Source organism: Chenopodium quinoa, unplaced genomic scaffold (genome assembly GCF_001683475.1).
Source record: "Chenopodium quinoa cultivar QQ74 unplaced genomic scaffold, ASM168347v1, whole genome shotgun sequence".
Classification (NCBI taxonomy): Eukaryota; Viridiplantae; Streptophyta; class Magnoliopsida; order Caryophyllales; family Amaranthaceae; genus Chenopodium; species Chenopodium quinoa.
The window spans coordinates 2,844,705-2,858,216 of NW_018742951.1; the positions used below are offsets into that span (position 1 = coordinate 2,844,705).

Sequence of the window (13,512 nt, forward strand, 5' to 3'; positions counted from 1 at the left end):
AATTGAGTTATAGAATATTTATTAAAAGTTATGATTAATTTTGTATATTTGAAATATTATAATTTTATCGATAATAAAACTCTATACAACAATTTTATCTTAAAAAATTTATCCAAAAACCTCTTACTTAGCATCATATGTGTCACAATAATACCTATTTATCTCATACGTGGCGCGACACTTGGCGAAAAGCTGGAATGTTAAGTGTCGCTGTCTCGTGGTCTGGCTGCGAGACCGGCTTTATATTATACTAGCACGTGCCCCAGGCGTTGCCCCGGATACCCATTTTAGGTAGTGTACTTATTTGCCGGCATGTTTTGTATTATTATTATTATAATTATAATAATATCAATAATAATCTTTATTATTAGTAGTATTTATATTTTTGTAAAATGTTATATAAAAAAAACTAATGATACATGGCCATATTTCTAATTATAATTACGTGGTTATTTGTATAGGAGTAAAATTTTATTGTTAATTGGATATTCATATTAATTATAATATGTGGTGTGTATAAGTAAAATTCTACTGTCAATAAAAAGATAAATTTTTTTCAAAGAATTATAAAGTATTTTATGTATACTTTATTATCCCAAACAAACCTATCCAATTTAATCCAACGTGGCATCTAATCTAATCACAATAATATCTATTTGTCGCCTACGTGGCTCGACACTTGGCAAAAACTGGAATGCCAAGTGTTGTTGTTTCGTAAACTTGTGCCTGGGCGATGCCTATATGGTTGATAAAATTTTAAGATAACATTTTTACTTGAATGTTAAATATGGTCAAATAATTCGTTTTGATAATGTAGGATATTTTTTAGACATGGGATATCATATGGCTTATATTTATATAATAGTGTACTTTTTGTAGTTTTGTTTGTAAATAGATATCTATATGTTATTAATGACTTAAAATTATTTTTATTGAACTTAAATTATTTTCACTGAACTGAAAGTATTTTTACCAAACTAAAATTATTTTTATTGATTAAAACTTATTTTTACTGATTCTCTAATATTTTTTTAAAATAAATTAAATAACAATGCATTTTGTATGCGGCTAGACACACCATCTTGCCGGACAAAGTAACCCCTATAAAACTGATCGAGTAATTCCTGTAATACTAATTGAGTAACTAACCTCTAACACTGATTAAGTAACCCCTATCAACAACACTGATTGAGTAACCACTATAACATTAACCAAGTAACTCCTATAGCACTAACGAAGTAACTCTTGTAATAGTTTGTGACACGGTTTAGCCAGCTACATGTAGAAGTTTGTGATTAAATATATTATAAATGGATCTTATTTTAAAGAACTTCTTAAAACAATTTGATGATGGAAATAGAATTAAGTTATAGGATATTTATTAAAAGTTATGATTAATTTTGTATATATGAAATATTAGAATTCTATCGATAATAAAACACTATACAACAATTTTATCTTAAAAATCTATCCAAAAATCAGCATCCTACGTGTTACAATAATATGTATTTATCTCCTAGGTGGTGCGACACTTGGCGAAAAACTGGAATGCCAAGTGTCGCTGTTTCGTGGCCTGGCTGTGAGATCGACTTTATTTATTAGTGACTAGTATTATGCCTGGGTGATGCCAGATGGTTGATAGAAGTTTAATATAAATTTTTTGGATTGAATGTTGAATACATCCATATAATCCCTTTTGATAATGCAGGATATTTAGACATACTGAATTGAAATTATATTTTATTGAATTGAAATTATTTTTACTGAACTGAAAGTATTTTACAAAACTAAAATTATTTTTCCCGATTAAAATTTATTTTCACTAATTCTCTATTATTGTTTTTGTAAAAAAGTTAAATATATTATAAATGGATCTTATTTTAAAGAACTTTTTAAACCGTATTTTATGAAAGAAATAGTATCGAGGTATAAGATATTATTAAAAGTTATAATTAATTTTGTATAATATGAAATATTAGAATTATATCGATAATAAAACTCTATACAACATTTTTATCTTTAAAAATCTATCCAAACTTCACTTACTTAGCATCATATGTGTCACAATAATACCTAGTTTTTGCCTACGTGGCTCGACACTTGGCAAAAAATTGGAATTCCAAGTGTCACTGTCTCGTGGCCTGGCTGCGAGACCGACTTTATTATTAGTCACTAGTTTTGTGCTCGGGTGATGCCCGGATTGTTAAATATAGGCGTATAATCCTTTTTGATGATGCAAGATGTTTAGACATACGATATCATATACGGAGTAATAGTGTACTTTTATTAGTATTGAAATTATTATTAAACTTAAATTATTTTTATTGAACTGAAAGTATTTTTAACAAACCAAAATTATTTAACTGATTAAAACTTATTTTTACTGATTCTCTATTATATTTTTAACTAAATTAAATATATTATAAATAATGGATCTTATTCTAAAGAACTTTTTAAAACGAATTTTATGTTAAAAATGGAACGGAAATATAGGATATTTATTAAAATTTATGATTAATTATGTATATATGAAATATTAGAAGTATATCGACAATAAAACTCTATACGACAATTTTATCTTAAAAGAAATCTATCCAAAATTCGCTTATTTAGCATCATATGTGTCACAATAATACCTATTTGTTACCTACGTGGCACGACACTTGGCGAAAAACTGGAATGCCAAGTGTCGCTGCCTCATGGCCTTGCTGCGAGACCGACTTTATTTATTAGTGATATGATATGATATTAGATTCGTGTTATAAGTTTAAGTATTATTTTCGTGATTTTTCTTATATCTTATAATGCACGGCCTTATGATATCTTATAATGCACGCGATCTTACCATTATTTATAAATACAACACATTAAAAAAACTTGTATAAGATACCATGTGATATCAAATAAATGTGATTTGACAAGGTTATCAAACTCTAGATGATTTTTCCTATATAAAATACATGATCAAGTGCACACATACATTATAGTTTTGTATAAATGGAATTAATAAATTTATCTTTTCCTATATTTTTTCCACTTAATTTTTTATTTCCCTTAATTTATACGATAAATATATTTCCAAAAAAATTATAATGATAATTTTATTCGTTCATTTTAATGTACGTGGTGTGGTATTTAATCTACGTCGCATTAAAATTTTAGATACCAAATTTACTTCGTTATTTTTTCCTAGGAGGCGATATAATTTTTTAATTCAAAAATAAAATATAAATCTCTTTTATCATTGGTCGAAATGATTAGATTACCTATGTGGCGTGCCGAATCCTTTCAAAAAATTCCTACTTTATTTATATATATTTTAAAATAATTAGATAAAGCTCATGCGATGCAAGGTTTATTTGTATTTTTTAAAACAAATATTTTTTTTTGTATGTGTGTGATTAAATTTGTTATTTTATTCGTTGTATGTAGTATATCATTTGATATTCTTATTTTAAAATAAATTGTGAGTTTATATATTGGTAAAATTCATAATCTTAAAAGATAATCTTTTATATTTAATTAAGTTAAACTTTAAAATCTCATTCGCCAATTTTTCTTTTGTGGTATTTGAATTATTTATTTTTAAAAGAAATTACAAATCTCTCATGTGATTGGCTATAACTAAAATTTATAATCCTACTTGGCGCGTTAAGAAAATTTTATCTTGCTCTCTAAAAACTCAGGAAAAAACTCCCATATAAACCTTTTGGGGCTTGAACGTTATATACGGTTATATAATCACTTATGATGATGCAGGATATATATTTAGACATGCGATATCATACTTAAATTATTTTTATTATACTGAAAGTATTTTTACCAATTAAAATTTATTTTTACTAATTCATTATTATTTTAAATATATTATAAATGGATCTTATTTTAAATAACTTTTTAAAAGAAATTTTATGATGGAAATAGAACCGAGTTATTAGATTTTTATTAAAAGTTATGATTAATTTTGTATATGAAATATTAGAAGTATATCGACAATAAAACTCTATACAACAATTTTATCTTAAAAAATCTATCCAAAATTCGCTTACTTAGCATCATATGTGTCACAATAATACCTAGTTTTTGCCTACGTGGCTCGACACTAGGCGAAAAAATGGAATGTCAAGTGTCGCTGCCTTGTGGCCTGGCTGCGAGACCGGTTTTATTTATTAGTGATATGAAGTGGATCTTATTCTAATGAACTTTCTAAAACGAATTTTATGATGAAAATAGAATCGAGTTATAAGATATTATTTAAAAGTTATGGTTAATTTTGTATAAATGAAATATTAGAAGTATATCGATAATAAAACTCTACACAATATTTTTATCTTACAAAATCTATGCAATCTAATCTAATGTGGCATCTAATCTAATTACAATAATAGCTATTTGTCGTCTACGTAGTGCAACACTAGGCAAGAAACTAGAATGATAAGTGTCGCTGTCTCAAACTAGAATGCTAAGTGTCGCTGTCTCGTGGCCTGACTGTGAGACCGGCTTTATTTATTAGTGATATGTTATTAGATTTTCTATCTCTAATTTTTTTAGTGGTTCATTATAAGAGCATCTCCAATTCGGAGACCATGTGCAAGTATCCTGTATTAAATTTTGCCTTCTATTTAAATCCTCTCTTTGTGAAAGTTAGTTATTTTTTTTTTCCTCAACTTATTTTTATTTTATTAAAAAAAAAAAGAGAAAAAAAAAACTAACAAACATCTAAGCCGCATAAACCATAATTATCATATGTTGCAGTAGATATTATGGAAAATTTGGACTCAACGCAATCGTACAGGCTGCACTGGATAAGGATCAGCCTTTGCAACTAGTTTATGTCTCAATGGTTAGCTACAACGACTAATATTTTCTTAATTAGCTTTTTAAATTTAATTTTATTACTCGATCCGTTCTAGAATAATAATAGATGAGTTTGATTTTTTATTTTTTGTTTATTTATATGTAAACTTTGATATTTTTTTTAGTGAAGGTGATCATCAATGGCTTGACTCGCTAGTCTAATGCAACATGGCTTGAAAAAAGTTTAGGTTTGAGCAAGCTTAAAAACACATTTTTAGTTAAAAACTCAAACCAACCTAAAAAAAGCCTACATAGCTCGCTTAAGCCCTACAAGCCCGACACATTTTTGCAGGTTTGGATATGATATTTCATTATTTCATACTCTAGCCTAGCCGTATTTTGACCACCTCTAGTTTTTAGTAACATACACCCTCAATTTATTTTAAAGTGTCTCACTTTTCAAAAACAGCTATTTTAGAAATCCCATTCACATTATATATTATTTCTATTCTTTTTGACTCTCCCATTTTTATATAATACTTTTGCATCTCATGATATATCTAGTGGTTTCCATTTATATTTTTCATACTTTTTCAAATTTAATATTCTTAACCATATCTACTTATATCTTTTGTCTAAAACTCCGCGCACAATTCAATGGAGCATTTTTAAAAACGGAGAGTCTTAAAAACAAATTTTATTATAAAATACTTCGTATATTGTTACGTATGATTTAATCCCTCTGTCTCATAATAATTGACATAGTCAATCTCCCGCACATATACCAATGCACTAATTTCCCCTTAATTATATACAACTAAAATTAGTAAAAAAAACAAAAATAACTGAAAAAGTTGATATTATGGAATATTATAACTAAAGTTTTAGTTAAAAATGCCGATTGGATCCGTCTGCTTGGGAGGTCTTTGTTTCTGGGCTCTTTTGCTCTTGGGCTTCCTACAATTTCTTTCTTTGGGCCTATCATTTTAAGCTCACTCTTTAGGTTTACGCTTTGATTTGTAACTCATTACTTGACACACTTCACATGCGCTTCTAGGCTAAGCACTTTTTTTTTTTTTTTTTTTTTTTTTTTTTAATAAATCGAGCCTTAAATCACCGAACTCAATATCAGTAGCTCTGTTTTGGGCTTCAACTATTTGGTCATAAAATACACTCTATAACCCAACATCTTCGTAGTGGCTCTAAAAGCTCAGAAATTGCCGTAAATTTGTGAATTACTACCAAATAATATCAACTCTATATAAACACTAGCAAATGCATTAGTAATAAAATTAGCTCTGCAGAGCTCAAATAAACACAAAAATGATCATGGGACGAGGAATTAAATCGTATATATAATATACTCATCATGCACAATTCAAGTTGACAATAATATCAAAGTCACACATATTTAAAAAAAAAAAAGGTCATTATATTAAAATTAGGATCACTATGTTAAATTTAGGGTCACTATGTTCAACAAAACGTCAGTTGAGTGCATATGAAACTCAAGTCCACAATAATAATGTGAACCATGTCTACACAAGATTTTTTTTTTTCTCCTAGGCCTCCAAACTTTCAAACGAAGCTTTTTAAAATGAGGTTAAATCGAGATAAATTCTTGGTAATGCTAAATATTATTGTAGTAAAACTCAATAGTGTAATGCTACATATAGAGATAGTAACTAACCACTCAATCATTTCAAATACCCTCAAGAGTAACCTTGAAAATGTAAGATAGGGATAATATTTAAAGCTACATTACCCTATACCCAAATAAATTTCCAAGAAATATGTTAAGCATGCATTGGAAATGTTAATATATCCAGCTTGTTAATATCAACTACTATAAAAGCACACTATAAGCTTCAAATACTTGTTTAGTTGTTTATCTTACATTAATTACATGCAACTCCTAAAGGGAGACTTTGTTCTCATGGATTATTTTGTCCTATTGATTAAAACTAAGCACATGTTAAATCACTTTATTATAATAACCAAACAATAATAATGTATTCAACGCTTAATACGTTAGGAGAATATCAAGTTGTAATTGCGGAATCCGAACTCGATTTTGAACTCTTCTTGAACCATTTTTAAAGCTACATTAGCCAAATAATTTGCCAAGAAATATGTTAAGCTTGGATTTGAATTGTTGATACATCCAACTTGTTAATATCAACTACTATAAAAGCACACAATAAGTTTTCAAATGCTTGTTTGTCTTACATTAAATTAATTACAGGCAATTCCTAAAGGGAGACTTCATTCTCATGGATTATTTTTTACTATATTACAACTTCATAACCAAACAATAATTTAGTAGGTTGTAATGGAGGATTGAGAACTCGGTTTAGAACTCTTCTTGAACCATTTAAGCTGCAAAGTTCTTTCATCAAGCATCTTCTCCACTTCTTCAATAGGCATCCCTTTGGTTTCAGGAACAAACACAATGACAAAGAATAAGGCTATAACAGCGACGACTCCGAAAATGAAAAATGTCCAAGAAGTGCCAATTGCATCTGTAAGTGACAAGAAGGTTTGAGCAACTATAAGATTTGAGATCCAGTTGAAGTGGCTGCAATAACACCACACACTCCTCTGTATCTTAGAGGGTATATCTCCGAGTTTACTACCCATGGCACGGTACCCATACCAGGTGAAAAGAAGATGATTACAGAGCTAACCCTATTAGAGCCATCCATCCATTTTTGCTAGGGCACCCTCTTGAGTACCATTTTCGACCTTCGGCTTTACATATGTTTCCTACTTTGTTGTTCGATTTTAAACATGCTCCGGGAAATAGCTGCAACAATAATATATATAGTGACATGGTTTAATTTGGATTAAAAGAACGGAACTTTCATGTATGTGTTCAATCCATACAATTCAATGTACTAGCCTTACATAGTGATAGTAAATTAACTTAATGAGGCTAATAATCCTACAATTAAGCAACTACTGTACTGCTAATAACTTGACATACGGAGTAGGTAACTCCCCACTACCCCATTATTACACAAGGGCCCTATTCAATTCAACTTAAAAACATAATATTCAGTAAAAATAATTTCAGTTCAGTAAAAATAAGTTCTATTTAATAAAAATAATTTCAGTTCAGTAATATTAATTTCAGTTAAGTAAAAATAATTTCATTTCAGAAAAATCAATAACTATAACGAAGAAATATAATAGAGAAACAGTAAAAATAATTTCAGTTCAGCAAAATTACTTTCAGTTCACTAAAAATAATTTCAATTCAGTAAAAATAATTTAAGTTCAGCAAAAATAATTTCAATTGAGTAGAATTAATTTCAGTTCAACAAAAATAAGGTGAAGTGAAAGGGGCCTAATTTAATAAATGCAAAGATAGGAACTAAAATAACTGTATGTTGTACTCCATGTGTCCCTTATTTTTTGTGTCATAGAGAAATATTACTTTACGGAGTGCTAATTTTTGGTTGGAAAAAAATAATGAAAGAGAATAGTTAAGTCAATGGGATGGTTGTGACTCTTGTGAGAGTGTGTGGTCCCAAATGTCTAGAAATAGAATGGGGTAAAATTAAGAGAACAGCCTAAAAAAGAAATTGGGGCAAAAATTAAGGGACGGAGGGAGTGTTATCTTCCACGAACAACCATAATTTGAAATGAGTAAATCAGATTAACCACAAGCTTGGTGAGACATTGATCTAGCCATAAAGCTAAGGCTAAATTAAATGATTTAGGTTCCATTGATTTTCTTTAAAACGTAACGTAAAATTTGGCAAAGAACAACACTTTAAAGCATAAAGCTTATATATGTCATTTATAAACTAAAAAACATGTATAGGTGCAAGAATTTGTACCTTATTGGAGGGCGACGAACAAAATCCACATGTTTGTTTCTTCAAGCATAAAGTACATCCCTACGAGCATTTGCACTAGTAACAGCATAATTATCTCAGGTAAGTCCATGAAAACTGTTTGTCTCAATCAAGCTAACAGGCGGTGAATGAGTCGTCTCGTTTCATGAAAAACAGCAGCTAAGATTGCAAGAGATACAATTACACCAGAAATACTGAAAATCAGTAGCTTCTTTCGTCCAGTCCTATCTGTGAAATATATACTAGCAATTGAACCTGCGTCATTAAGGCCAGCAGTGACTAGAGAAAGAAGAAGAGCTGTCTGATTTGATGCATAACCAGCTAATTGCACGATTGTCGGGCTGTAATACATGACAGTATTTATGCCTATGAATTTCTGAAATACTTGTTGTTTGGGTCCAATTCAGTTAACCTAATTGGGCCGGCCCAAATGATTTAATTACCAAAGTCCAAAAGCAAGGTTCAACTCTCTTAAGCATGCTAAAGTCAATCAAGCCCAGTCAGCATGGCAAGCCCATCTGACTTCAAAGGCCCAACCCTCCTCTATTGAGCAAAGGTATAAAAGCCATCAATTGTCTCATTTATCATTCATTCACATGAAGCCTCAAGCAACTAACTCTCTTGCATAGCTTATTCTTCTCACACTGAACTGACTTTAGTATCGGAGGGGCCTTCCTCGGCAACCACCCCTGAAGCTAGTTTACGTGTGTTTGCTGTGCAGGAAATCCTCGGCCTTATCACCACTTGGACCGAGACTAGTCTTCTCCCTTGAAAAGGGCTTGCTGAAGATCCTATTGTTTTCATCCGAAACAGTTTGGCGCCGTCTGTGGGTAAGATACAAAAAATTAAGCCGAATATCAACCACTCTAAGTGGAAACATGACTAAGAGCGGTAAAAGCACCAAGAGTGCTAAGAAGAATGGTCATTCCTCTTTGAGGAGAGACCACACGGTGAGAGTGAATCAACCGATTCCATCATCACCGGAACCTTCTTCTCCTTCTTCAAAAGCTCCCTCTTCTTAGGAAAGGGAAGCCTCGGAGAAGTCACCGTCCCATCATACTCGCGAGCCGACAAGTTCGTCTCGGCCAAATCAATCAAATGCGAAGAGTCCTCCTCCGCAAAGCTCACATTCTCAGTCTCAGCCTAGAACAACACCTCAAACGAGGCCCTCTACGGAGGAAGTGGAGAGAGCCGTAGCAGTCTGCGCCATGGACTTCTTGAAGGCCCAAGCAGGCAACCTTCCTCCTCCCTGTGACCACTCACCTTTTCCGTCTAGAAACCTGAGAAGGAGGACTGGCCAAGAGGAGGGTGGTCGAACTCCCTCTATTAGGGAGCTCGAGGAGAAGTACGAGGAGGACACTTGGAGGACCGAGCGGGAACGATAAAGGAACCCTCAGTACTTTGATGGTTCCAGAACCCGGGACTCTAGAAGCTATAGAAGCAGCAATACCACCTCTGAGTGGCAAGAGCCTGCTTTCCTAAACATTCACGAACGTTTACGTTCAAGGGAGGTGAGCGTGTATAGTCGCCTCACTTACCCGGAAGGAACCGAGCCCTACCCTGAACCGTCTCAACCAAGGACGAAAACCACTTCCACCTCTCTAAGAGGGAGAAGCGAGGTCCCAACGGCTAGACGAAAGGGGAAGGCCGTAATGGTCCCTACCAGCTCGCCATTCCGAAGTTGGATATTGGAAGAGCATGTGCCGACGGTGAAAATCCCGACGCACATCACTTACGACGGTACTTCGGACCCGAAGGACCACATTGCCTCTTACGAGGGACACATGTACCTTAACCCCAGGTCCGAGGCTACTTGGTTTAAGTATTTTCCAACGACCCTCAAACACTACAAGAAAAAGGCCAGATTCCGATCGGAAATCCTGTATATTCCGCGGATTTTTATTCCGTCGGAAAGTTCTAACGGATTTCCTACGGAATAAAAATCCCTCGGAATTTATGGGCTTTCCGACGGAATATTTCATCGGAAAATTTATATTCCGACGGAAATAAATTCCGTCAGAAGTGTCCGACGGATTTTTCCGTCGATACGATGAATTACCGACAGAATTAAAATCTGTCGGAACTTTCCGTCAGAATATTAAGTTTCCGACGGAATATTCCGTCGGAATATTATTTAAAAAAAAAGAAAAAAAAACAAACCCTTATATTTCCAGAATAAAAAAAAAAAAAAAAAAAAAAAAACTAAACCCTAAAAATTAGTTCCCCTCCCCCAACCCTATTCAATTCTCTTTCCTGTCCTCCTCTCTCTCCGCCTCTCTTCTTCTCTTTCTCTCTCCTCTCTTCTTCTCTTTCACCTTTCTTCGTTCTTTCCCTTCTTTTTTCTCATTCTCCTTCTATATCTTCTTGTAGATATCCTCCTTCTCTCCTCTTCTTTCCCCTTTTCTGACCACTTCAACGGCGACACAACAACGACAACATAAGTAACCACCGCGCAACGAAAAAACCAACAACGACACCAGCACGCAGCAACGACAACAACGACACCAGCATGCAGCAACGACAACAACAACATTGTAGATCTAGTTTTTTTTTTTTTTTAAACAATTCTGATTATAATTGTTTTTTGATATAATTGTAATGTTATTTTTTATTAATTTCAGATTAATTGTATATTTTATTTATTTTGTTCGATTTCAATTGTTTTTGTTTATTTTTTTTTCGGATCTCTGAATTCATTTGCGTTTTTTAGATTTTATTTGCGATTTCGGTGTTCTGGATTTTTATGAGTTTTTTCGATTTTTTTTTTTGCGATTTCGGTGGTTATCTGGGCAGGTGGGGTGGGTGTGGGTGGGGGTTTTTCTGGGCAGGTTGGGGTGGTGGGGGTGGGGGTGGTCTGGGTGGGTGTGGGTTTTTCTGGGCAGGTGGGTGTGGGTAGGGGTGGGTGTGGGTTGTTTTGGGCAGGGTGGGGGTGGGTGTGGGTGGGGGGGGTTTGGGCTGGTGGGTGTGGGTGGTTGTGCGTGGGGGTAGTTCTAGGCAGGTGGGTGTTGGTGTGGGTGGGGGGTTTTTTTTTGTTTTTTAATTTTTTTTTTAACTTTTTCGACGGAAAATTCCGTCGGAATATACCTTTTCCGACGGAAAATTCCGTCAGAATATACCGTTTCCGACGGAAAATTCCGTCGAAAACCTCTCCAACTCTAACGGAAATTTCCGTCGGAACGTTGCGACGAATTTTCAATTAAAGTAAAAAAAAGCGCCGACAGAAATAAATCCGTCGGAAATTCCGTCGAAAACAAGCCTTCTGACGGAAATTCCATCGGAAAAGGTCGAATTTCCAACAAGGGCCACCGCGACAGAATTCCGTCGGAAGGCTTGTTTCTGACGGAATTTCCGATGATTCCGACGGATTTTTTCCGTCGGAATCAAGCTGTTTTCTTGTAGTGAAAGGTGTTGCACAAGCGTGGATCACCAAGGGGGTGAAGGAGGGCTCTATAACCGGTTGGAAGGATCTTTCCAACAAATTCAAGAGCAAGTTTTGTACGGCAAATTGCCGAGAGAAAACAACTACAGAATTGATGAGTTTGCAACAAGCGGAGGATGAAAGCCTCCGAGACTATCTGACTCGCTTCAGCAATGAGTCGTCCAGAATCACAAGTCTGGATCAGGGCCTAGCCGTGTTTGCGCTGCGGAATGACTTACAAGCTGGCAAGTTCCTTGACTTCATGGTCATGCATCCCCCGCAGACTTTGGAGGAAGCTTTGGACGCCTCAGATAAATATATCGGAGCCGAAGAGTGGAACAAGAAAAAATCCCAGTCCCAATCTAGGGCCGGGAAAGCAAAAGGACAGGTGTCCGAAGGCCAAGGGCCGAGGAGAGGGAAGGCGAAAGCCTCAAAATCGTCCTCGGCACCTGAGCCGAAAAAAGATAGGACCCCCTATACAAGAAGGTACGATTCGTACACTCCTCTCGCTTTTCCTTGGCTAAAATCTATAGCACAACCAAAGACAAGGGGAGGTTCAAGAAACCAAGGCCACTCCCACCGTGGCATCAACAAAAGGGTAAGGATCGATGGTGCGAGTTCCATGAATCCATTGGATATCGCACCGAGGACTGCCTTCAGCAGAAAGATCAGATCAAGGATCTAGTTCAGAAGGGCTACTTGAAAAAGTATCTCGCGGCAGAGAAAAAAGCTGAAAAGGATCCTCGGCAAGAACTTGATATATCTCGGAAAAAGGACAAATCACAAGGCAAAGAAACTCTTGATATCCTTGTCATTTCCGGGGGAACTTCTCAGAATGCAGTGAAACGTCACTTGAGGGGCTTGACCCATCAAGTGAATCACGCAGACATCCGAGCGCCTCAGTCTCCGGTGCCGAACATTCTGTTCACAGCCGAAGACTGCAAGGGGTTGGTATATTCCCATGAAGACCCGTTAGCAATTGTGACGGGCATTGCAAATCATAACGTCTGTCAATCTCTCGTCGACGGTGGTAGTGGGGCGAATATCCTCTTTCGAGGAGCATTCGACTAGCTGAGATTAGAGGCTAAACATCTGACTCCAGTATCCTATCCGGTATCCGGATTTAACGGCTTCATCATATTCCGACAGGAAGAATCTTCTTCTTGTCACCATCGGTAAAGGCCGAGCAACATGGAATATAATGGCCGAATTTCTGGTCGTGGATGTCCTATATGTGTACAACATGATCGTGGGGAGACCCCTCATTCACAAAGGCTAAAGTGCTTTGGCCCAAGGAGCCCCAGCAAAAGAAAAATCTTTGGGGAAAGGAAAGGCTGATTCTTCATCTGAGCCGAAATACTCGGAACATCAGCCGAAGTTTGGGAAGCCTGCTGATATTGACAGCACGCCTGAGTAAGAAGAGTCCAGCGCCCA

General features: G+C 34.8%; 1 protein-coding gene and 1 pseudogene across 1 annotated transcript; one reads left to right on the forward strand and one right to left on the reverse strand.

Moving 5' to 3' along the window:
- Positions 1-7,116: 7,116 nt before the first annotated feature.
- On the reverse strand, positions 7,117-10,334 carry LOC110728482 (annotated as a pseudogene).
- Positions 10,335-12,193: 1,859 nt separating this feature from the next.
- Positions 12,194-13,149, forward strand: LOC110728483. The gene is made up of 2 exons (XM_021908125.1): positions 12,194-12,564; positions 12,612-13,149. Exons 1-2 carry the CDS (start codon positions 12,194-12,196, stop codon positions 13,147-13,149), a joined length of 909 nt encoding a protein of 302 aa, XP_021763817.1.
- The last annotated feature ends 363 nt before the right edge of the window (positions 13,150-13,512 follow it).